The following is a 21,669-nucleotide window of genomic DNA, read 5'->3' as shown; positions in this document are numbered from 1 at the left end:
CTCCCGAACACCAGGCGGCGCTACTGCCTCACCGCAACAGTTCTTGCCGAAATCTCGTTCCCTTTGAAATGCAGTTAGGCTAACTGATTAGCTTCCATCTAGCTAGCGTCTAAAACCCAGAATTCGGACCATTTTAACCCAAAAATGTCAATTTGCGTCGAAAATCAACAACACGTATGGAGCAAAGTAACGGCGTTAAAGTGATGCCAGTTAATTCCGGTGAGATCATTTTTGAACACACGTATTTATTCAGGAAAGGAGACAGAAGGCTAAATGTTAGCTACATTAATGACACGCAATCTACTAACGTTTGGCAGGTTGTTAACCAGTCAAAATTGACGCTGCTCTAGCTTTGCAACAATAGCTAGCTATGGTTTTTAACTTGCATTTTGTGATTTGCTAAGTATATTTTTTCATATGTCGCACGAGAAATCGGGTGCAATTGTTTAACTTTACCGCTGCATGTCTGCAATTGCCATTGTTAATGTTATTTGATTTTAATGTGCATCCGCTTTTTATTATGTTTTGTAAGCATTTGTTCTCTCTGAGGAAAAAGGGAGATCGTCAACAAAGTCTCTATAATTTAGAAAAGCTAAAAATGAAACTGAGATATGTGAACCATGTTTTTTTTCCCTTTGCGCCGAGTGTCTCTCAAATAGTGTAATTACGTGGCATTTGTGTCTTTCGTTTATACTGAACATCAACAGCGGCAAGATTTCCAGAGTCTGTTCATTTGCGTTTGTAATAAGAGACTGTACATTTTTGGGAGTGAGTTGACCTCGTGTGCATGACGTAAATCAACGTGCTAACGCCTACCCAATTTTCAATTGTTCAGTGATTCAGTGTTGACTATGAGCTCCCTATCGGGCCAGGCTTCCGCCTCTGGCACACCATGCAGGGCACTGCCTGGAGAAGGAAATCAGGTACATTGGATCTACAACATCAATTTAAACAAATACCTGTTTGCTTTTTACACATACATAATTATATATAAATATAATTCCAGGTTCAACCCAAAGCTCCCCTCTTGCAAATACTGCGCATTGCTGGAGCCCAGGAGGACGTCTTCACACTCAAAGAGGTTAGCCGGCAAGTGAAATGTTCAACGTGTTAAAGTGGTGGGAGTAGCTCAAATCACAACTATTAAATACAATTTACTCATACAAGGTGACCAACATGCTCCGTGGTGATACATATAGTAGTTATAACTTGAAATATCAGTTGGATGACACTGAAAGCCATTATTTTGACAACACGTTTTGGTCAAACTCAACTTTTTATGTGTTACAGCATCGGAGAAGTGAGTTTCCACTGTACCTGCATGTGTGGTTGTGTCTAATGTTTTGGTGTTTGTGTAGGTAATGCACTACTTGGGCCAGTACATTATGGGAAAGCAGCTCTACGACAAACAAAGGCAGCACATTGTCCATTGCCAGGATGACCCATTGGGAGAGCTGCTCGAAGTGGAGAGCTTCTCTGTGAAGAACCCAAGGTGCACACCAACATATTTTTGTTCAAAACATAACCATTTGTAAATATGTATTTTTACCTAATTATTGTGGCTTTTCTATTTTTTTTTAACAGCCCAGTGTATGAAATGCTCAAGAAATATGTCGTCATACTCGATAGTGCTGGTAAGCGACACAGAAATGTCAAATACTGATCTCTGATTGTCTTATTGATGATGTCTTTTTCCTTTTGCTCTGAATTTTAACTCAATATTTCAAATGATGCAACTTTAGATCCTGTGGACTATTATGGTTATTTTACAGCCATATTCCCACATAGTCTTAAGAGTGTGTTTGTGATGGATGTCTGTCTTGTGAGGGTCAGGGCAGAAGAATAAACAACATTTCAAGCCATTGTTACAAATCAACAAAACAAAGGCCTGAGTGAGAGAGTGTGGTGTTCTTGTTTCTGTTACTGTGTCTTATCTGAAATGCAGACGCTGCAGAGAATCTTTCTGTGGGCCGTGAGTGTGTTGAGGGCGCAGTGGAAGATCGTGGTCAGGTAAAACTGAAACATGGTGCTTCGAAGAAACGAAGCCCCAAACCTTTCTCGCCTCACTACACACAACTAGCAACCTGGGTACAAATTTGTTATACTGACAAGAGTGATTGAGGCCTTTTTTTTTTGGGGCTGCATTGCAGTAAAGTTTGAAATTCATAACCTCTGACTAGGAAAAGTTCCTTGGAATATATTTGAACTCTGAGTTGCTGTATCTGTAGCAGATATTGCCGTTCAGCTCGACCAGCTCTGCTTGGAAAACTGACAGTTGATAGACGAGTTAACTATTCATAACCAAAGCAAATAGCTTCGTTTTTATTTTGACTTTACTCTCACTCCATTTGAGTAGAGTCTTCATTTTTAACACGTTTTTAAACCCAAATGCTAAAGTGTACAGCATGTTTGCTAGGACTGCTTTGGATAGTTTTTGCCTTGTGTGCTACGAATGATAATGCTTCAAGAAGGACCTTGGGCAGAATCCTCATATTTTCAAAACTTTGACTTTTTGGGAGGGGGCAGGGGGGCATCTTGTTTGAGTTGTCAAACAAGTTGTCTTAATGTGGTACATCTTCATTAACCCAACACTTCCCCCATAATCATGCTAATTTGTAAAATAAGTTGCTAATTTAATTAATGCAGTCAAGTAAAATAAATACATTAATAATAATAAAAATAAATTCTTTGCAATGTGGTTTTTTTTTTGTCCAATATGGGACGCTGCCATTTTGTTCTGTACTGCCACCTGATGTTGACTGAAAATTTAGCCAAAGTGCACGGCCTCATCTTTGGCCTTAAGTTTCAGTTTGTGAAAAAATATCCATTGGGGAGATGAGGTTTCTGCCACGACAATGACAATATGTATAAGGTATCACCCAAATTAAAGCCAATAAAGTGTTACCTCTCAAAATTCTCCACAGGCATGAATTAGATGGCAAAGAGAATATTCTAATTTCCCTATCAGATGGTGTGTAGTGAGATGAGGCGGTAGGGGCTGCTGTCTTCGTTGGTGTCCTTTTTTGTACAGAGTGGCACCGTCTCTGTACAGCCCCATCCTCGGTCTGGTTTGGTGGAAGGGCCCACCTCTTTGGTGCGCCCCACCGGCTCCACTCTGGATGGGGGGACAGAGTCACTGTCTCTGTCTGTCTCAGAGTTCTCTTCTCTGCTTCACAATGGAGGGTCGCAGCTCTCAATCATAAACTGGCCAAATTAGAACACCCTCCAAACCTCTTCTCTTGTCCCTCTCTTCATGCATTTTTGTTCTCTCTCATTTCCTCTTTGGAAACTGTCACGCTAACATTATCAGCCTATCATTACCTTTTCGACTCCTTTGTAATGTTTTTTTTATTTTGAACCAGGCATGATGGTTGATCACAGAATAATGGCTGTTTTATTGCTTGCAGATTAGAACCTAATGTCCCTGCCATGCGTATTTAAGTGTATATGTATGTCATTCACGTTTGAAAATTGTCAAGTTACCGGTAACCTTTGCATATGTGATTCCTATGGAGTCAAGTTTATGAATATGTTCTCATGCTTGTGGTTAGGCACTACTCTGCCTAAAAGTAAACTAAAATCATGTCAAGGGATAAAAGTCATATTATATTTATACACTCATGGCCAGAACAGAGACAAATGTTTCCCAACTGCTTCCAAGTCCCGATTGTGATAATAATTTGAAAACACTGTTTCATACTTTGGGAAAGCTACAACCTGATGAGATTATTTCAATAGCTCATCTTTGCATAACTTCTCAAATATCGTTTCACTTCCCCTCAAAAATGTGACTTAACGGTAATGTTTTTTTTTTTAACTCTTGAAAAAAAGTTACAATCCTCATAAAATTGCAACTTCTTCTTTTAGTGTGTCTCTATGTCATGGATAAATTATTTCCGTATGGCTCTCATACTTCATTATTATAAAAACAAAAGAAAAGAGAGATCCGTGGCAGTAAGTGGTCAATAGCCTTTGCATGTAGGTAAATTAAATAGCTGTTTTTCTTTTATTCCGTTTTTTTTTTCATTCATCCACAAATGCGTGTGTGTCCCCCCCCTAAATGTTTCCACGGGCCCCATGGACAAGAGGCCATCTTGACAAGGAGCTGCGAACCCTCCAAGTAAACCAGTTGCAGCTATGTGGTCTAATGTTTTTTTTCTTCCCCCTGTAGATTTTTGGGGGTGTGGTCAAAGCGGGACTGGAGGCTGCCAGTGACAGGCCTCCCCTGCCGACCTGTTCCCAGAGAAGACCTCGAGAACCTGATGATGGTAAACAGTTTGTGCGCTCAGAACCATACTTGTATACAGTTCAAAGCTCTAAAAATGATTTCTTTATTTTTTTTTTTCAACCTATTCAAGACTCCCTTGAAGGTTTGCCACGCTCTGCCTGCAAACGACCCAAATTAGATGTCACTCTTGATGACTGGGACCTCTCTGGCTTGCCCTGGTGGTTTTTGGGCAATCTCCGCAGTAACTATAGCCGCAGGAGCAACGGGTCCACTGATATTCACACCAACCAAGTAAGAACCCCGCCCGGGTCACTTTTGTTTGTTTGTTTGTTTTCGACTGCGTTTTTGAAGAGCAACAAACAGTCGTCGGTCTGACTGACATGTCGGCTCTCTCCTGCACAGGAGGAGGACACGGCCATCGTGTCGGACACCACGGACGACCTGTGGTTCTTGACGGAGGGTGGAAGTGAGCAAGTGAGCGTGGAGATGAAGGAGGCTGCGCTGGAAGAGAGAAGCGCCGGCGAAGGAGATGCGCCGCTCGATGAGGAGGATGGAGGGGGAAAGGAGGAGAAGACGGATCGAGAGGTAAGCGAGGTTAAAGGGGTTTTTAATCCTGATTGAATTTGCCATTTGGTCAAGATGGCCAAGTTGCGAGAGGTTTTCAGTGACATGATGCGTAATTACATTAACTACATCATCGATACACACACAGCAACTGTGTCTTACTCAATCGAAATGTGTTTTAAGTCCGTGGGAGTGTTATGTTATTTCATAATCTATTAAAGCAGACTGGAATGGATTCATGGCATTTCAGTGCAAAAAGATTGAATTCAAGTTGTCTCAAGCTACCACTGTACTCGCTACGTCAATAATGATGGAATTTACAATAGGTGTTTTTTGCAGATGCATTGGTGTGATTGTGTTTGTGTTCAGATGCAGGAGGAGCCAGACGAAGATTCTCAGTGTCTCAGTGATGACACGGACACCGAGATCTCCACACAGGTTTGTGGAAATGCTTTCTTGTCTCTTCCCCTTGTCTCGAGCCTCATTTGGGCCGACTATTATCTTCACGAAAACTCATCAAATAACTCAAATTGAAACGAAAAATACATTTTGTGTGTTGGTGTGCCTGCGTGCGTGTGTCTTGTGCGTGTGCGTGTGTCTTGTGTGTGTGCGTGTGTGATTTATCATACTGAAATAATTCCCAGAGCCTCGATACTGACTGAGGAGGTTTGCGAAGCCCTCTATTTATTTATTTTTAATTTAAAACAACATATTTTTACAAATTTGGCATTAAATGAGTTTTAAAAAACCCCACTAAAACTAATGATAATCTAAAGCAAAACAAAGCATTGTTGAAAAAAATATATATCAACTAAGAAAAACGAATTAAAATTGCCTGAAAAAGAAATAAAGGCAGCTATAATGAAAATCCCAAACTATGATGACCCCGGACTGGACTCTCCTCGCCAGGATGCATGGCAATGCAGCGAATGCAGGAAGTACAACTCCCCTCTGCAGAGGTACTGCGTCCGCTGCTGGGCCCTGCGTCGGAACTGGTACAAAGACGTGCCCCGACTCGCCCACTCCCTCTCTGTCCCCGACATCCCGGCGTTCGGCTCCCTGGGCGCGCACCACGAGGACGACGACAGCGACGCGGGCATCGACGTCCCCGACTGCAGCCGCACCGTTTCCGACCCGGTCATCCTGCCCTCCCACTCCACCGCCGACCGGCCGCTGCCACCCGCCCCCACGTCCCGACGCCACGCCGGCCCCAAGGACGGCCAGGCGTCGGGCGGGGAGAGTCAAGAGAGTCTGGGCATGGAGGTTGAGGTTGAATGCCAACCGGACACCTTGCTGGAGCCGTGCAAGCTGTGTCGGGTTCGACCCCGCAATGGCAACATAATCCACGGACGCACAGCCCATCTCCTCACCTGCTTCCCGTGTGCCAGGAGGCTCCATAAATTCCAGGCTCCTTGCCCGGGATGTGGACAGATTATCCAGAAAGTTGTAAAGATATTCGTTGTGTAGAATCCCAGCGGCTCACTCATTTGCATGCACTCTATGTATGTTCAGCACCATCTCATTTTAGCACTTTGGCGCCTCTGAAGGATGGACGGAGCCGTATTTTGTTTGTTTGGTGCCACGTTCTCACAAGGGATCAATAAGAGCTGAGAGATATATTTATTTATGAGAGTTGATGTGCAGATTTTTGTGCCCTTGTTGTAAAATGATTAGATCCATTGAATGGTGCTGTCTGAAAAATTAGTTGGGGGTTTTTTTGGGGTCATGTTTGGTTTTCCCTGTCGATTTGATTTCAGCCTCTGAAGAAGAATCTACATGACTTTTTTTCCCCCTTTTTATTTTTATTTTTTTAACTATGCGTTTTGTTTTCAATGTGCTGTGTGGGTCAGGGATACGACCAGGCTGAAGAAGGAAACCACAATGCTCTTATTACAATCATCTGCCTCAGCTCTCCCTTTGTATATAAATTAGGAATGCTCAATTAATGTCTAATTGCTCAAATTGATATCAGCACTGCACTGCAGTCATTGGTGTACTTTTTGGAGGCCAAAGGAATATTTATAAAGTGACAGCAATGCGACGCGTTTTTAACGTGTTCTCTCAAGACCAGCCCTCCAATAAAGCGAGAATGTATTTAATTTATTTATTATCTTTTTAAATTGAAGTAAAAGCCTGCGCTTGTTCTGTTAAAGAGCATCAAAAGTTACATCTCAAGTAGGCTAAATGTATATGAATTGTAGCGAATAAAAAGGCCGAAGGGAGGTTGAGGCTTGATTCGAGCTTTTCACTGCCATGTGAGCATTTTCCATTAGTATTAGCAGATTTTGTTTCCATGCTTTTGTATTATTTTCAAGATTGTAATATACAACCGCACACTTACATTACTTTTTGAGTGATGATGTCAAGCCTTCTACAAAAGCTGTACAGATGTCACCAGGCTTCAGTGAAGTTATTTGATGGCTCTTTGCCTGCGCTTTATTTCTCTGCCTGTAGGGGGTGATAACTTCTGCGTGGTGGTGGTGGTGGTGGTGGTGACACGCTGTACTTTCGCATTAACATATAGCAAGCAAACGTAGATGGATGCATGTCTCTTGTAATGACCACTAGATCCTCATAACGAAAGCACGGGAGAGCGACATGAGCTTTGCGTTTATAGTACACAAATGTGAATTTGGCTTGCTGTGTTGTCTCTAACCAAATAAACATATTTGCAAACCTCTAGCAATGCCTGCTGTGTGAAGTGTGTTCACTTTGAAACTACAATACTGTACTCACAAACTATTGTTATATAACATTATTGAGATGGCCAGCCTTGTTTACAGTGGTGGCAAACTTGGGTTCGAGGCAGTGGTGTGAGGAGGGGGAAGGTGGTGATCCACCTGAGGGCTTGTGTCTTACAAAGCAACAGAAATATTTAAATGAGCAATAAAATGTATTTTGCTCGGCAATGAACCAGCCAATTGTCAAACAAAATTACTCTTATCTGCAAATCCTACACCTCATTGGCATTTATGTTTGCGGGGCTCCAATGGTGTTTGCATGTCACTGGCTCAAGAGCAAAGTTTGGTTTTTAAATTGGACACATAAGTCGGGTAGTCACAAATTAATGAACTAAATGTGTGTCGAACCCTAACCCAATCCTAAACGTAATCCTAACCCTGACCCGAACCCTAACCTCTAATCCCTACCCTAACCATAACACTAAACCCTAAACCTAACCCAACAGTAACTCAACCCTAACCCTAATTCTAACTCCCCCAACCCTAGCACTAATGGTTAGTGCTTTTCGTGGTCAGGGGTTATGGGTAGGGTTGGGTTAGTGACTAACTAAACCCTACCCATATCCCCTAACCACGAACCCAACCCCCTAACCCTGTCCAAATAAGGTCAATTTCTTCCCCCAATAAACCATGTACTCTGATTTAACAACTATTGTACACCTAGAAGAAAGACCAAACAACACCTATCAGGGTGTGGAGGTGTTGCTGTCCCCCCTCCCCTCCCACCCCTACCTCAATTCCACATGAACATGACTCAGCCGTCAGACATCGCAATGTCCCCCACCCACACCGCGTGTCATTCTGACTGATTTGTCCACGCTGTCAAACACGTCACACGGCATCCAAGAAGAATAGCGCGCCACAAGTGACTTGGCACCCGGTACCGCTTGGCAATCTGCAGAATGGCACCGCCCGGGGAGTGGGAGAGTGGGAGGGGGTCGGGGGGTTGGGGGGGATTCTAGATGATTCCATAGCCACACTACCTCCGTTCCAACATCCCAGAATAACTTTGCGCATTCTCGCTCCATAAACTTCCAGGAGGGAAAGTTTTCATTGGGTTGACTAATTCTTGCTCTTTATATGCATGCAGTAGTTCTTGAAAGTCGGATAATACAAATACATGCAGTATACACATTTATTTTGAATATATCAATTTCGTGAAAGAAACATAAATACACGTTTCAAATGTTTTACTGTATAACAGAGATGCATATTTTTATGCATCAACTAACCAGACACTTTGCCAACCTTTCTGGATTCAAGGCATATATTTTACATGAGAAACAAATTTCACAGCACGCCAACAAACAAAAAATGTCACTTTAAAGTGGATGAGCATGTCAATCACATCCCTTCTTCCATCTCATTGAAAAACCTCTAATTGTTTTTCCAGTCACTCTGCGTCGCTGGCATAGATAGTTCAACAAAGATCTCTTCTTTATCGTAAATAAACTATTTGTGGACAAATGAAATTGAGGTGGACAGCTTCCTGCGGCGCACTTCGGTGCTGCACAGTGGGTGGGAATCATTGGCCGAATGACCTCAAATATAAGAGCTTTATGAAAAACTGTTGACTATTTTTGAACAATTATTTGTACGGATACTCCTTCAGTGTTGCAGGGTGACACTTTCCTACTGATTATTATTATGGTCATTATTACTACCATTATTTTTTTTTTCTTGTTCCTCTTATATTACCGTATATTAGACGTGGTAGTAAACAGACACACACACACACACACACATACACACACACCTTCCCTCTGTTGTGTCGGATTATTTTGTCGCTCCAGAAACCAGGCTGCTAAATTTGTCCCCACTGCTGAGATGGGAGAAGGTCAGTGGAATCAGACAAAAAAAAATAGAAGGGAATGCAGGATAAAGCACAAAAAGAGGGAGTTTTTCAAAATTGTTTGAACATTTTTTGGTGATATTGTATGGTGTGGGTATGGGCACGTCTGCCTCACAGTCGAAAAATTCTGGGTCTCCATTCTGGCCTTTCTTCTCGCCATATATGCGTGGCATTTCTCCAGGTACTCTCACTTCCATTCACATTTCAAAAACATCCATGTCAGAGTCTTTGAAGACTCTAAATTGGTGTGTACACTACAATTCCACAATTTTGCACACTACGAGCTGCCGATTGGTAGACTTTTCTCTTTTGTGCTATGAGGCAAAATATGAGTGACACAAAATTGAAGTAAATTTAAAGTAACCTTAAGATTTTTTTTTTGTGTCATGTAATTTTGTCATTAAAAAAATAGAGGGAAGCCATTTGTGTCATTATATAATGAATGTATTATTGGTTATGTATTAATGGAGATGATGACTATACAAACTTTGAATATCGGGTTGTTAGCATTAACTTTTGTGCTATGCATGAGCTGCGAAGCATGTTTGTGGGAAGTGGGTTACGAATGCATGTGCGTGTTTGTGTTTGTGTGCATACGTGGGTTTGTTTCCTTCCTATGTGCTGACGCCTCGTAGCGAGCGGCATGCCAGAGAAGGGAAGGGCAGTGGATGGTCCGCCGTCCATTCCTGTGACTTAACCTGACACCATTTGCACTAAGACGGCGACAGCTGCACATGCACATGCCGACCGTTCTGTTTGTTGTCGGGATTACTGCGCGATAAAAGCGCCAGTGAGCAGCAGCATGGCCCGGGCTACACAACTACTGTTTCCTCCCTGACTTAGAAAGCCTTCTCCAGGCCTCCAGAGCCCTGCGAAAACACAGGTGGGGCCACTTCATTCGAAAAGGGAATGAATGGCAGTATTCTCCCTATGATTAACCGAGTCATAGTAGAACCGCGTCTCTTTTAGACATCGGTCAAATGGGACGGCTTATGTAAGGAGCCTTTACTCAACACAAATACTGGGTCACCAGAGTGGAGATGCGCAGGAATCAGCTCCGGTTTTGTCTGTGTCATCAGGTCATTGTGACCCGAAAGGGAAAAATTTGCGCGATGTGATCTACTGTACGTGTCAGCTTCCCAATGACCCTGAAGAGGACAAAAAGTAGCATAAAAAGCCCAACATACAAACATTACACACACACACAGACACACACACACACACTAGTATGACAACAATATGGTGCTTAATCTTTTGAAAACGAGTGACAATCATATGGTACCCACATGGCTGCTAGCTAGCTAGCAAGCGGCACTTACAAGACGCTAATGTAGCAGGTGACATTTTCACGCATAATTACGAAAATGCCACTAACAGAAGAACCCGCTCCAAATGATCCTCTGTTTACAAAACAGTCCTATCAAGCACATGGGAATAGAAAGAACATTTTGAAGCTGAAAGCTAGAAATCTACTTAAATTGAACCTGTGACAGTGCTAAACATCGCTAAATATCCTTCTTTCAGAAAAACGCCAGCACTATGTTTAACGAAGCAAAATCAACTTTGGTAAGTAGATCACCTTCAACATCTTTTTGCATGAGCAGTTAAGTTTGCGCCCACATTTTCACGTGCACACCTTGAGCAAATCAAGCCCATGGTGTGATATGCTTTGGATCATGAGTTGTTGTTTTCCTTCTCTCTACTTTTCCCTCGCCATCATTCTGACACAAGTCCATCATGGTTGCGTCTATCCAAAAGAATGTGTTTCCGCAACATTCTGAATATTTTCCGTCAGAGTAATTGAACAAACGAGGCCTTCGTCTATTCCAGTCATGTGAGTGGCGACAGTATATTAAGATTTTATCCACCTTTAATCAGCACTCCCACCGTTTTGTTATTTTACTCTCCACTTACTTGTATGAGATTTCCTGACCGTGCTCACATGACAGGCATGCAGGTCAGCGAAGATCTTGCGGCTAACCTGAGGGTCGGAGTAGGGAGGGCGGGGGGTCGGGGGGCGTGGTTTGGTGATTGATGGGGACTAATACTTCCCCTTTCCTCCCTCTGCCGTCCTCCTGCTCAGCTGTTCTGCAATGTGCTGCTTCTTGTCACTGAAGAGAAGTGAAACAGTGTTGCCAGTGACAGGGCAATCCCTGGCAGCCCCCCCCCCCCCCCCACACACACATACATACAAACACACGCACAGACAGACAGATTAATGATCACCGGTAATGACAGTCGCATTTATTTCAATGTTGAAATGGAAATTTCAATCTCCTTTTGGATGGTTTGATTCATTTACTGTGTGCAAAGTAAACAGCAAGTAAACACCACCCAGCACCCCGGCTCCGATTGATTGTTGTGTTCACTTGAAAATTGCTGAGGAGGGATTCATCCCTGCAAAAGGCGCAAGTGTACTGACCCGACGCACCAAAGCACACGCACACACGTCCGATGTTGTGCTGACAATGGGTTAAGATGCGAGACACGTATGAGTGACTGAGACTCCTGTTGGACTCCGGGACCAACACAGGCGTCTTTGTGCTCCCTCCACCATCAGTGCCCATCCATCATAGATTAACCTGACAGGCCACTGCAGCTCAGCCTCGAGCCTGAACCAGATGAGAACACGAGCCGCTAGAATGATACAACTTTTGCCTGTCATTTTATGCCACAGACTGCCATCGTTTTATTCACCACTGGGGCTTAACGATTTAAGACCCAATACAATCAATCGATTTTCATTTTAATATTCAATGAATGGCAAGCATAAGAATGAGTGCTCTAATGTTATTTGGCCAGCTCTAGCAAGACCACTACAGATTTGAAGGGTACACTGAAAAAAAAAAATGGTGTGTTGAATCTACTGTATTATAGTTCGTTGGCCAACGGGATGCCAGGATGATGCTCGGTAATAGCCAATGGCAGAGCAGCTATAGGTATGTTGCGTTCAGGGAACTCGGAGCTGCGACTAGCAGCCCATATTGTATTTTTACCTTTCGTATCTTGAAATTTCTTTCGGAACAAGAGGCAATATTTACCCGTTGAGGTGTTTCAAGAAATTTCGTATGAAGAGATGTTCGTAAGTAGAGGTACCACTGTAACGTATAGTCTACGAATCATTGCTCTGTATGAACTAGAAAAGGCTGAGTCACCTCCAACAATAGTAATCAGTTCACTCTCCGAGAAAGCGTGTGTGTGTGTGTTTTGGCTGTGTGTCCGTGCCAGCGGAAGCAGGTCTGAATTAGCCGGTGAGCCATGAGGTGCGACATCTCCTGGAAGGATTAACAGTTGATGGTGGCAGGAGGAGGTCAGGACAGAGAAGAACATTTCCACCGGTGCATGTTCATTTCATCACTGTTCCCGGATCCTCTGGAGTAAGAGGAGACGGTGACAACTCCACGTTGAGCTCTGACGGTTCTTGTACAGGCTTGTCTGATTCTTGCAAGGTCACTTCAGCATCACACTCAGCGAGCAAAAGCAAGACCTAAAGACATTTTTATGTGGTTTAACGTTCTTCGTGGACGACCTTTTGACCAAGAGGTCACATATACTATGGATAGGGTTATGCATTGTTGGAATTTTCATGATTGGTCGTTTTTATTTTGTTTTGGCTTTTGTTGTTTTTTCCGGTTAGTTTGAATTATTTTTCGCTTAGATTGTTCAGTTCAGAAATCAACACTAATAATAGTGTTGTTGATTTTTTTTTCCCCCTGAAAATGCTTCATTTTAGTTTATTGTTTTTGTTTTGTTAGTTTTAGGATTAGTTTGACTTTTTTTAAAAGACATATGTATGTAGGGGTGGTGGTCATGTGCACATTTATTTTAAAAAGTCAATAAATATTGCGTAATAAAGTATAGTTTTAGTTTTCATTACCGGTAGTTTTCATCTGAGCTTTTTCAGAAAACACCAAAACCTTGACATGTCATTAGACCAAGGCTGAGTGATTGAAAAAATAAAAAAACAGGCTAAATAAATGACTTAAATTATGATTTTTCTTTTCTTTTCTTCCCCCATCGATGGACTCTGTGTCTTGTCTGTTGAAAAAAAGATGTGACATGATTAAAAAATAGACATGGTGGAAATTCATGTTTAACGATCATTCGGGGAACAGCTAAAGAATTGACTTTTCTGTTGCTCGGATTACTGGAAGAGACTTTTGATGGCGAAATGGATAGCAAGCAGGCTATCTGTTATTATTATTATTATTATTTGTGAAATGACGCAAAGAGAGCCGAGTAAAACGTTGAAGTCATGCTGTATCTGAAAGAAAATGCCTTCTACAGACCTGATGACGCAGATTTGGATTTCAGTTCATCCCTTTAGAAGTAGCCTCTCCGCTTTTATATAGTCTTGTGATTCTCTCTGTACAACTATTGATGAGATCCACTGGATTTATCCTCCTTACTCCACACGTTCAGTTGATTTGACTGTAATTTTTTCATTTTTGTCATTGGTTTGAGTTCAGAGCAGCGGTCATCAGTCAGTTTTCGGCCACCCAGAAGCATCCGGGCACTCATCACGAACAGACATCATGAAACGATCCATTCCATGCTAACCAGGTCAATCATTCCGACGTTCCGGCACAAAGTGAAGAATTAATTTGTGACCTAGTTTTAGGTAAACGTCAATCCTCTGCCTCATTTCCTCTGCATCAACAACTCATGAGCCAAACAACTTTTTGTCATCGCATATCAATGGAACAAGTGACAGCTGCCTCCATACTGTCCACATCCCCAACTCGGCGCCCCTATTGTGGAGGACTTTATGTTTAGTGTCATTGATGGAGACGAGGGGCCGGGATTAGCTCATTAGGACGGACATCTTTGATGCGCGGTTATCTTTCCCATTTCCCTAGCAACTCGATCATATGTTGGGCTCTTGAGACGCACGCAAGCAGACCCCCACTTGACGCACACACACGCACACACTCATATATACGCGCACGGGCCTCGAAAGCTCCAGAGATCAGGGCCCGACTGAGATATGAAGCATAGATGTGCAGCAACAGCTAAACGTCGTGTCAGGTTTCTTGGGGCTCGTGCTAAATTTAACCCGGTGATCCTGCAGCAGGCAGAGGGGTTTAAATGCCAGCCTACAGTTGCTCCACACCAGTTGTTCCCCACACGTCTTCCACTCATCACAAACACAGGCCAAGGACGAAGGCAGGCGCGCACGCACGCGTACACTCCGACACACACGCTCCAGGCGCAAGGACCCGAACACCACGTACACTAGCTAGAGCGGTTCCAAGGGAAGCCAGGGATCCTTGTCGACTCGCGCACCAAAACGTTGTCCAATATGGAGCTTTTCGAGACCAACCCTTACTTCTTCCCAGATCAACGCTTTTACGAAGGAGGGGACAACTACTTCCCCACTCGTCTGCCCGGGGCGTACGACCAAGCCTATCAGGACAAGAACTCCGTCATGGGCTTGTGCGGGACTCTCTCCGGGGGCGTCGGGGTGATTCCGCCCGAGGACAAACCCTCACCGTCCGGCCTGTCGCCCCACTCCGAGCCCCACTGCCCGGGACAGTGCCTGCCATGGGCCTGCAAGCTGTGCAAACGTAAGACGGTGACCATGGACCGCAGGAGAGCGGCCACGCTGAGGGAAAAGAGACGCCTGAAGAAGGTCAACGAGGCTTTTGACGCTTTGAAGAGGAGCACCCTGATGAACCCCAACCAGAGGCTGCCCAAGGTGGAGATCTTGAGGAGCGCCATCCAATACATTGAGAGGCTGCAGGCCCTGGTGTCCTCCTTCAACCAGCAGGACACCGAGATGGGGCACTACCGGGCCGGACAGAACCAGCCTCGAGTGAGTAGCGTGAGAAGGGAATGTTAAGATCCAATCGGAGCCATAAAGTGAAGGATGAGGATGCCGTTCAACTGTGACGTAATGGAAGATTTTTAGAACAGGATCAACACAACAACTTTCATTTGTCTCGACGCATGATGAGAGAACGTTTTCAAAGCTCATGAAATTTTACATTAGCTAAACATTTTTTTTCCCAAATGTTAAACTCATCATCAACCTTTGCCTTCGTGTGGGGTCTAGTGTCTGTGTGTGTGTGTGTGTGTGTGTGTGCAGCTCCAGTGTTTCTGTATTAGTGCGCTGTGTCATAACACTTTGACTGACAGCGACTTCTGCTTGTGTGTCTCCATGGCAACAGGTGTCGTCGTCAAGTGAGCCCAGTTCGGGCAGCACCTGCTGCAGTAGCCCCGAGTGGAGTAGTACCCCGGAGCAGTGCACGCAAAGTTACAGCGGCGAGGGTGAATCCATTTCACGCCAATACACACGCACACACACACACACACACACACACTGATGTCTTCAGAACAGGTCTTTCTCATATGGGGGCCTCCAGAACTTAGACAAATGCTTACTCACATCATGCTTGACTCTCCGCAGAGCTTCTGAGTGCCGCCGATTCTCCAGAGCAGGCCACCATACAGACCCTGAGCTCAATCGTGGAGGGCATGGCCACAGCAAACGGAGCAGTGACCTTTCCTCTGGACATTCCTAAATAAGAACTTCCACCGAGCGGACCCAGAGGAAGAAGAACACTGTGCCTCAGAGACAAAGCGACGAGACGATTGAAAAAAAGCAGGCTGTTATTTTCATATTTAAATCACAATCCACCTTGACGGGAACTAATGTTTCAAAGGGTCTGCTCGACAAAATGAATTCCACCTTTGGCCTTATTTCCTTGATTCACTGCCTTAAGCCACAGGCCAAAGAGTCAGTCGGAAGCTCGCAGTTGAAACGACTTTGCATGAACAAGGCCTGGTTTTTCTCCTGACTTAATTTAAGCTTTCCTCTTTTCGAAACCTTTCCCTGACCTTTCATTCTTGTTTTGTGTGTGTTTTTATGCAAACAAAGAACCAGGAGTTTATTTGTGGGGCCAACATGTACCATGGCAGTTTTGACCAAGATCGCTTAATGTTAAAACTGGTTACAAATGCTAGTAATGTAAATACGTTCCCTTTTTTTACAGAGTGGTTTTGCTCGTTTATTTTGTATTTTTTTTAACTTATTTTTGACTTTTATAACTAAGATTGTTGTGTATTTGTAGATGTTTGGAAATGTGATATTTCCTGACCAGTCCTTGCAATAAAGACCATTTTGAATACAACAACTGCAGTATTTATTGATACAGTAGAACTCGAAGATGGTCTGTTTTTGTTCTGAATTAAAACAAAATACATAGAGAATCTCAATAAAAAATAGGAAAAATTGTTTCAGTGTCAAACTGCTCCTATCATAAAACTTGAACTGTCTACTGCATCGTAGACCAGCGGTCCCCAAGCCCCGGGCCTCAGAACGGTACTGGTCTGTGGGTTATCTGGTACCGGGCCGCACAGAAAGAATAAATAACTGACATGACTTCCGTTTTAGTGATTTCGGAATCTGTTCTATTTTGTAAAAATACCGGATTCTCTGTTACATCCGTCTACAGTATGCCACTCTTGATGCAGGTCAAGGTGCGCTTCTCGGTCACGTGATAGGTTACCGCTAAACTCAAACCCAAGAGCTAGCAAAATGAGTGAAAAACAAACGTCTTTGGGAAGGGGAAAAGGCCCTCCCAGGAGACAGAAGAGGAGCCTACGACTTTCAAGAAAAAGAAGCCTACGTTTAACAGACAGTATCAGGAGCCCTACCTAAAATACGGATTTATCTCAACGGGAGATTCCCACGCACCGAGCCCACTCTGCGTAAAATGCGGCGATGGTGAGTCGTATTTTTTCATGCACATGATGTTCGTGGTGTATTTTATGGCACGTTTAAACGTTACCATAACGACCAGAGAGTGTTGAGGCCAGATAGGACGTTCCTCGTGTCATGATTCGTGTTTCTTATTATGTTTCGAAAATACCACCGTTTTTATCCGCCACGCCTTAAACCGTGGGGCTAAAAAGGTTGGGGACCGCTGTCGTAGACAATCACTAAGCTATGCTAGCACAGTAATACATTTAATTACTGTGCAAACGAGTCAATTACACACCATCTACAGTATAACCACAAAATTCCATATTTCAGGACTGTCAAAAACCACAGACCCCCTGTATAAGAATGTAGATTTTAAAAAATGACCACATGGACCGTGGACCTGGGAGGATAGTCTTGCCACAACACGGATGACATTTCTGGCTCTGTTCCATTCTTAGACTTTTATATCAACGTCAACTTGTCCATTTTGTACTGAGCAGCCAGGACAGAGGTGTGTTTCATAGTCAATTCAGTTTTTGGTTCGGTAGTCAAGAGTCGCCGATGGTGTAGTGCATAGGTGTCAAACTCAGGTCCTGGAGGGCCGCTATCCTGCATGTTTTCCAAGTCTCCCTGTTGCAACACACCTGATTCAAATGAACAGGTTCAATGTCAGGCTTGCGCAGAGCTTGCTGATGATCTGATCATTTGAATCAGGTGTGTTGCAACAGGGAGACTTGGAAAACATGTAGGAGAGCGGCCCTCCAGGACCTGAGTTTGACACCTATGGTGTAATGGTACACTCGCCTGACTTGTGAGCAGGCAGTGTGGGATTGGTTCCAACTCATTGAAGGTGTGGAGGTGGGTGTGAATGGTTCTTTGTCTCTCTTGGTGCCCTGTGACTGACTGGCGACCAGTTCAGGTTGTAGTTTGCCTTCCGCACAAAGTCAGCTGGGATAGGCGCTAACACCCCCCCCCCCCCCCCCAACCTTGAAAGCAGATGGATGGTTCTCTGGTCATCATTGCAACTTATTTGTCTTGGTTATGCCTGGTACGTTGTGGTGTGGTGAGATTACAAAACGAAAGCATACAAAAAGCAGCATACTCATGGATCAGTTGATGGGTCAACTCACCCTTTAAATATCGCGCAACATTACAAACATATTTTTCTGAATAATTTGGATTGAATTCCAGAGGGCGGGGGGGGGGGGTTCATGTTTGTAGGGTTTAAGAACAAAAGAAACACAACACTCGAGTCTTTAAAAAACAGCTTTACTCATGTCTATATATTGTCATACTTTATAGGTACAGTACTTTTTTTTCAAATTGCCAAATAATAAAATCTTGATATGTCAGCATTGTTTCACACCTGGAATAAAGACACAGTACTCATAGCTGCCACATAGCACATTACATCTTTTATAGACACCTCGGAAAACCCTAAAAAAAAAAAAAAGGAAAATAAAGAAAATATTGTACACCCATCCATCACTTCACTTGGTTCATATGTTGTGTTTTCACTGAATGAGGCCAGCGGAAAGTACTGACTCCTCACTCGCACGTCTCCACGGCAACTAAACAGGAAGTGATTGGACGGGAGTCGGCACTCAGTTCGAGCACTTTGACATCATCACGTGATATCACGGAAATGATGCAGAGCAGCAGCAGAAAGGAGCTACAGTTTTTACACCGAACAGCCACATAGCACGGATCAGATGATCGAATCGTTAACTCTCGCGCACATACACACACACACGCTTTCTTCCATACAACAGCATCCTCTCTACTTTCGGCTACACAGTGTCATACAGGGAAGGGAGCATGGTGTCAAAAAAGGAGCGGAGCAAGGGGAGTCTGAAATTGGACCCATGAACCTGTGAGGAGAACTTGTCAAGACTCTTCTGAGTAAGCTCCTCCCACTGATAATTCACACACTTACATCATACAGCAAAAGACACGCAAGGTCCGACACTAAGACAAAGAAAAAGTGAGAGAACAGTCACTATTGAATACACGGCGATAGGTTTCATACAGCCAATATATCACTTTTCCATATATAATTCCAATATATAGATTTGTATACTTTATAAAAAACGTAGTCATCCATTTTATATACAGTACAGATACGATCATTGAGTAATACCTTGCATAACCGATAAAAGGGTAATGTGTAGTGGTGAGTCGGCCATGTTGAGACTTCAGGAAGGGGAGGACGACGACCCACGGCTGAGGTTCGGGGAGCACAAAAACCACGATGACAAGGCTACTGGGAGCACTGGGTTCAACTGGGAGAGACCAGAGGCGAGTGTCCTTTACAGCAGCGAGAGCGGCCCCACGGCCGCTGTCAAGAGTTCAAGGGTCAGACCTGGCCTCGGTATTGCACGTGTCCGAAGGAGAGGTGATCGGTGCGAGGTGTGGCTGTCTATTAGAAGAGAGAAGCCCCGACCCCACTGGCACCCTGGTAGCACTCTCTTCAAATTTGGCAGTTCACTCTCAAAAGGCCGCAAGCATGTGTCCATACAGGTAATGACAATGCACTGAGAGACAGAAGATTGGTAAAGGAAGTTAGATTCGGGCAATGAATGCATCTTAGAAATACTTCATTCTCTGTGGCAGCACCGTGGATTAGTGGATAGCATGCCTCACAGTCCTGAGGTTCTCGGTTCAAATCTCAGCTTCGGGCTCTCCCTGCAGTTAAAGGGACATTTTGGCCCGGGATGGTCAGTTTTCACGATGAAGCTCAATTTGTTGTGTCGTATGTTTTTTTTAAAAATCTGGGATATGATATATGATATTGCAATTATATTCATTTATGGTGGAAAAATCAATAAAATATTGACGACTTTAAAACCGCTTACTGGAAATGGTGGGAGTCACGGCGGGAACCGGAGACTATTTGTCCATTCAAAATCCTAGGAAATACATTGCAAATGATGTCAAAACTATGTGTGTGCAATTCTCTACTTAGGTCCACTCCAACCTCTTTAAATATCACAAAATGATGAGCCTTTGCATGGCTGCCTTCAATGAGAATAAGGAAATGAGCAGCTTACGTGCAGTTACTGTCCTGACTTCTTCTGAATTATTCATTGGTCATTACATGTTGGATTTTAATATATACATTACTTATTTTTATTGTTTGCGCCTTCAAAACAGAGAGCATATTCACCCAAACACCGTTTCTAATCGTAAATAATCTAAGTGTGCTGTAATTTCATTTTGTGTAATCATGCAAATGCTCATGATTTTTATTAAATTCATCTACCCTTCACATAAGTTGTCATTTTAGTATTAAATCATTTATTTGTTATACTATTTATGGTTCATAGTTATTAACTTAATAAAACATGGCATGCGAAATATCAAATCAATAATGGGACGCACATAGAATTGGTTTTGCAGTTTCTACTACTTTATATAGTTTTTTTTTTTTCAAGCTTACCTGTTAGCATCAGAGCTCCAGTTAGTAAGCAAAGTGAGTTAGCATGAGTAGGTCCGCACTGTCGAGGGGTCAAGCCTCGGGGACGCCGGGGGCGGAGCTTGGCACAAAGGGGTTATCAAGAGAGAACACAGCATGCAGTTAGCAGAGACAACATGCACACTCGTGTCCAAAAGTTTGGGTCATGTGGTCAGTCCGCACCTTCAGGCTGCAGCTGCTTCTTAGGCATGAGGTTCATGGAGGGCGGCATGGACATAGAGGGCATGCGGAAGCCAGCGGGCAGTGTTTCCATGGAGCCCGCCATCATCCCCAGCCCTGCCCCTCCCTCTCGGGCACGAAACCTCTTCCGCCACGACGGAGAGCGGCGAAAAGACTTGTCATCTCCGCTCTGCGGGGTAGGTAGAAGATGAGGCTCGACAATCGTAAACAACAGTTGAATCGAATCAGCAACATGACATGCGGCGTGACCTCCTCGAGTCGTCGGTCGGTCCCCAAGGCTAACAGGTTGTTGAACTCCCTGTCCAGCACCTGGCGGGCCTGAAAAACAACACAACAGATATTCTCAAATGTAACAATCAAGGCATAAAAAAACCCCAGCTTGCGTGGGCTTCCTCCCACTTTCCAAAAAAAATGGATCTTAGGTGCATCGAAGATCAAAATGATGTCATGTGCATGCCTGTATGGTTGCAACTGTATATGTCCAGCGATTGGCTGGCGAACAATATGGGGTGTATCTAGGCTGGGAAAAATGTCGACCGAGGTGATCACAAAAATAACAGTTTGACGCAAACAACAAAATAAAACAAAGAGAGCCATATTAATGACGATAATTATTGAAGTGCTACCTGTATGTCGGTCCTGCATTTCATCTAAACGGGCAAACAAATTATTCGGCCTGACATATCTACAACTCAAAGTAGTAGAGGGCAGTATAAAAGACCCAGTTTAAGCCCCACTAAACTCTGTCTGCATTCTAGTGGTGATTGGTGATATTACAACTTAAAACAACAGTCGACCATCGCACCGACCGTCGCAGTTCGGCACCCGTGGATTAACATATTCACAAATTTTTGTTCTTTTTAATATACTTTTTCCCGGTTTTTATAGGATTTTCTTCAAGGCACGGGAAACATTAATCAC

General features: G+C 43.7%; 3 protein-coding genes across 10 annotated transcripts in view; 2 read left to right on the top strand and 1 right to left on the bottom strand.

Moving 5' to 3' along the window:
- Positions 1-67: 67 nt before the first annotated feature.
- Positions 68-7,474, top strand: mdm4 (MDM4 regulator of p53). The gene is made up of 11 exons (XM_086118314.1): positions 68-219; positions 836-923; positions 1,007-1,081; positions 1,359-1,492; positions 1,585-1,634; positions 1,946-2,010; positions 4,172-4,268; positions 4,359-4,519; positions 4,631-4,813; positions 5,162-5,230; positions 5,702-7,474. The coding sequence occupies exons 2-11, from the start codon at positions 852-854 to the stop codon at positions 6,257-6,259; spliced, it is 1,464 nt and encodes a 487-aa protein (XP_085974440.1). The 5' UTR covers positions 68-219; positions 836-851; the 3' UTR covers positions 6,260-7,474.
- A 7,028-nt stretch (positions 7,475-14,502) lies between these two features.
- myog (myogenin) lies at positions 14,503-16,521 on the top strand. The gene is made up of 3 exons (XM_086117558.1): positions 14,503-15,200; positions 15,556-15,655; positions 15,795-16,521. Exons 1-3 carry the CDS (start codon positions 14,688-14,690, stop codon positions 15,911-15,913), a joined length of 732 nt encoding a protein of 243 aa, XP_085973684.1. The 5' UTR covers positions 14,503-14,687; the 3' UTR covers positions 15,914-16,521.
- Positions 16,522-18,346: 1,825 nt separating this feature from the next.
- The window catches only part of ppfia4 (PTPRF interacting protein alpha 4), a 51,004-nt gene continuing 47,681 nt past the window's right edge, over positions 18,347-21,669 (bottom strand). For 6 of the 8 annotated variants that reach the window (XM_086118030.1, XM_086118028.1, XM_086118027.1 and 3 more), the window contains 4 exons: positions 20,998-21,066; positions 20,731-20,917; positions 20,533-20,629; positions 18,347-19,627 (listed from right to left, as the gene is read on the bottom strand). In XM_086118030.1, the coding sequence (XP_085974156.1) occupies positions 20,571-20,629; positions 20,731-20,917; positions 20,998-21,066 (315 nt within the window). In that variant the 3' untranslated portion in view covers positions 18,347-19,627; positions 20,533-20,570. Of the gene's footprint in view, positions 19,628-19,709; positions 19,779-19,948; positions 20,003-20,532; positions 20,630-20,730; positions 20,918-20,997; positions 21,067-21,669 lie in introns of all 8 variants that reach the window. The other 2 variants (XR_015101629.1, XR_015101630.1) reach the window with 2 other exon arrangements.

The sequence above is a fragment of the Hippocampus guttulatus genome, chromosome 8 (genome assembly GCF_054856545.1).
Source record: "Hippocampus guttulatus isolate MCC_2025c chromosome 8, RoL_Hgut_1.0, whole genome shotgun sequence".
NCBI classification, from domain to species: Eukaryota; Metazoa; Chordata; class Actinopteri; order Syngnathiformes; family Syngnathidae; genus Hippocampus; species Hippocampus guttulatus.
This window is presented reverse-complemented; position numbering and strand designations above follow the sequence as displayed.

Bases quoted from the DNA above. Each gene is read 5' to 3' on its own strand.
- mdm4 (XM_086118314.1), top strand. From the start codon at position 852: ATGAGCTCCCTATCGGGCCAGGCTTCCGCCTCTGGCACACCATGCAGG. The intron at 924-1,006 runs GTACATTGGATC...ATATAATTCCAG, and splicing joins TGCCTGGAGAAGGAAATCAG to GTTCAACCCAAAGCTCCCCT. The intron at 1,635-1,945 runs GTAAGCGACACA...TCTGAAATGCAG, and splicing joins CGTCATACTCGATAGTGCTG to ACGCTGCAGAGAATCTTTCT.
- myog (XM_086117558.1), top strand. From the start codon at position 14,688: ATGGAGCTTTTCGAGACCAACCCTTACTTCTTCCCAGATCAACGCTTT. The intron at 15,201-15,555 runs GTGAGTAGCGTG...CCATGGCAACAG, and splicing joins CCGGACAGAACCAGCCTCGA to GTGTCGTCGTCAAGTGAGCC. The intron at 15,656-15,794 runs GTGAATCCATTT...GACTCTCCGCAG, and splicing joins GCAAAGTTACAGCGGCGAGG to AGCTTCTGAGTGCCGCCGAT.